The 2,649-nt window shown below is 52.2% G+C and overlaps 2 protein-coding genes across 4 annotated transcripts in view; one reads left to right on the forward strand and one right to left on the reverse strand.

Moving 5' to 3' along the window:
- NKIRAS2 (NFKB inhibitor interacting Ras-like 2) overlaps positions 1-510 on the reverse strand; it is a 7,793-nt gene extending 7,283 nt beyond the window's left edge. The window contains exon 1 of the mRNA XM_011929939.1: positions 478-510. Within this exon, the coding sequence (XP_011785329.1) occupies positions 478-510 (33 nt within the window). The remainder of the gene's footprint in view (positions 1-477) is intronic.
- A 333-nt stretch (positions 511-843) lies between these two features.
- The window catches only part of DNAJC7 (DnaJ (Hsp40) homolog, subfamily C, member 7), a 53,487-nt gene continuing 51,681 nt past the window's right edge, over positions 844-2,649 (forward strand). The window contains exon 1 of one of the 3 annotated variants that reach the window (XM_011929738.1): positions 844-1,194. In XM_011929738.1, coding sequence (XP_011785128.1) covers positions 1,118-1,194 — 77 coding nt within the window. In that variant the 5' untranslated portion in view covers positions 844-1,117. Of the gene's footprint in view, positions 1,195-1,370; positions 1,497-2,649 lie in introns of those variants that run through there. The other 2 variants (XM_011929741.1, XM_011929740.1) reach the window with 2 other exon arrangements.

A 2,649-nucleotide genomic window follows, 5' to 3' on the forward strand; every position in this document is an offset into this window, starting at 1 on the left:
TGTTAGCCAGGATGGTCTCGATCTCCTGACCTCGTGATCCGCCCGTCTCGGCCTCCCAAAGTGCTGGGATTACAGGCTTGAGCCACCGCGCCCGGCCGGTAAATCCTTTTAAAAATTCCTTTGCCCTCTTCTCATTTTAGCTACTCTTAGCTTTACATTGTAAAGCTACTCCTAATACTCCTCCAATTTAACCCCAGAAAGCTCCAATTTAATTCAGCTCCACAAATAGTAGCTTGGGTGAGGGAATAACAAGACAATTAAACTGTGCCCTTGTCCCCTGTGAGTTCTCAATCCAGACCGCATTCGGCAAGACAAGCGCGATGAGTAGAGAGTTTATATAAGAGGTGGGAGTAATGGGGACACAAGAGCAGGGACCTCACCCAGCGAGCTTCCTTATAAACTCCAGGGCAGGGTCTGGGGCGCCATGTGTCAGCTTTCCTAGGCTTAATGCTGAGATGGCACTCCCAGGCGGCTGACATGAAAGCAGCCTTGTAAGAGGGTCAGCGTCATTAGGGTGATGAACCAGTTGGTGTTTGGAGATCCGGAGTGGATGAAAGGCGCAGGGTGAAGACGCCCTGCGTTCCCCTGGCTTGATTGGGCAGGGCTTCCAGAGAACGATGAAAGCTGGGGGAACTGGGCTCAAAGTGTCTCTTGCCTTTCCCGGGAAGAAGCTGTGAACACACTCCAAAGTCGGAAAGGTAGCAGTGGGGACTCTTTCCCTACAGTCTTGGGTCACCTGGTCCCCACTCAACCCAGACTCCACGGAGCCTTTCAGGAAGACTCTCTAGGATTGGAAGTTGCTATGGCAACGAGGCTCTTGGAATACTGAAACCAATCAAGCCCTAGAGAGGCTACCACCCGTACACCTCCCTTCCCATCCACGGGTAAAGTGGCGCCGCCTACGCACAGGCACAGTCCCTGGGCTCCCGCCCTGGCGCGGAGACCACCGTGGACATCCGGGGGCGGGAGGCCGCTCTGGCCCCAAGCGGAGCCTCTCTCTGGTAGAAGAGCCCGAGGGAGCCCTTCTGGGCGCGGCGCCGCTGAGCTGCTCTATGCTCCAACCGGAAGTGCTCTTCACCGCCGGCCTCCCACCCAGCTCTCTGGTCTCGGCGGTAAGATGGCGGCTGCCGCGGAGTGCGATGTGGTAATGGCGGCGACCGAGCCAGAGCTGCTCGACGACGAAGAGGCGAAGAGGTAACCGGGTAGCAGGGTAGTAGAGGAGGCAAGCTGCAGCTCCGTGGCTCAGGGAAACCCGTTCCTGCCATGATGCAGCCCCCAGCTGTTGAGGCGATGCCCCGCCCTACGCAAACACCCCCCCCAATCTGAGATCAAGGCCGGATGGACCCCCTGAAGGGGCGCTCTTGGGGGTCGGCCTTCCTCTCCCGCTTCCGCCTGGCGAAGGAGCTGAGGCATGGCCTTGTTCTCCAGCTGAGAGGACGATCGTCCTTATAGGAGAGCCCGAGTCTTGGAGGGCAATTTCGGAGGTCTGGTGCGAGGTGGGGGAGGCGGCGCGGCGTCGATGACGACTTCCTTACATCGCCCCTGACCCCCTCCTTCTCTTCTTAACTTCTGTGCATTGTTGCCTGTCTGCACTCTCCATCTCCAAAACCTTTGCTCTCCTCACCCCGTTTTCCCTTTCGATCACTAGTCTGGGTTCGAGGTGATTGTGTGTCTCCATAATTGACCTGGTTGCTCCCGGTTATCCCAGAAGTCAAAGATGATAGAGAAAAAGGGAAGAACGAGGGGTTTATCTCGTGTTCTCTGTGTCATACTCCTCTTCCCCTATCCTTCCTGGGTGATCTTTATCCTTCCCAGCACTGTTCTTTCTTAAGTTAAGCACCAAGGAAGAGGGCAACTGCTTGGGCGCTGTTGGCACTCCGAAGCAGCCGCAGTGGGACTAGCCAAGGGAGCTGCTGAGTGAGTGGTTTTCGAGAACGCTCTAGATTCTGGCAACAGTTAGGCCAGATTATTGGAAATGGGGTTGGGACAGAGTTGTGGGTAGTCATACGTGTTCTAATACTGAAGCAGAATTGACAAGAAGGTTCTAGAAGTTTGGAGCCCTTTCCTTATCAGCTGCAGGTTAATCTGACCCTTTTGTTCAAGATGTCTACAGTGCCCTCAGTCTCATTCCCACATACTTTATATCTTCATACCAAGCCCGTTATGTCTTCAGGCTGGGTAATTTGAGGTGGTGATGTAGAATTAGTTCATGAGATCTGAAATCAGGATTCTGAGATTTTTACTATCTGATGAGTTAGAAATGTAAGAAGTACTCGGAGGCCATGAATAGTTGTCAAGTTTGAGGGTTGTTACCACAGCCAGTGTCTCAAGCTCCTGATCCGTTGGGAGCTGGGGGGCCTGACAAAGTGTAATAGGCCCCTGGGATATCAAAGAAGCCAGGACACCAGAGTCCAGTCTCTGTTCTTAATTTTGAGCTTTCATGTTGTTCCTACTTCTTTCTAGATATTTAAAGTTAAGCATCATCAACCCTTATACATCATTAAAGAGCTGCAATGGGAAACAAAATATCTCCCAGTGCAGACAGAGCTTAAATTAATTGTAGAGAGTTACTTGGATTTGGAAAGAGTTCAGTGGTCCTTTATATTATAAATAGGGATTTGGCCATAGGTAATTTATTTATTTATTTAT

The sequence above is a fragment of the Colobus angolensis genome, unplaced genomic scaffold, assembly GCF_000951035.1.
Source record: "Colobus angolensis palliatus isolate OR3802 unplaced genomic scaffold, Cang.pa_1.0 Scaffold83, whole genome shotgun sequence".
Classification (NCBI taxonomy): Eukaryota; Metazoa; Chordata; class Mammalia; order Primates; family Cercopithecidae; genus Colobus; species Colobus angolensis.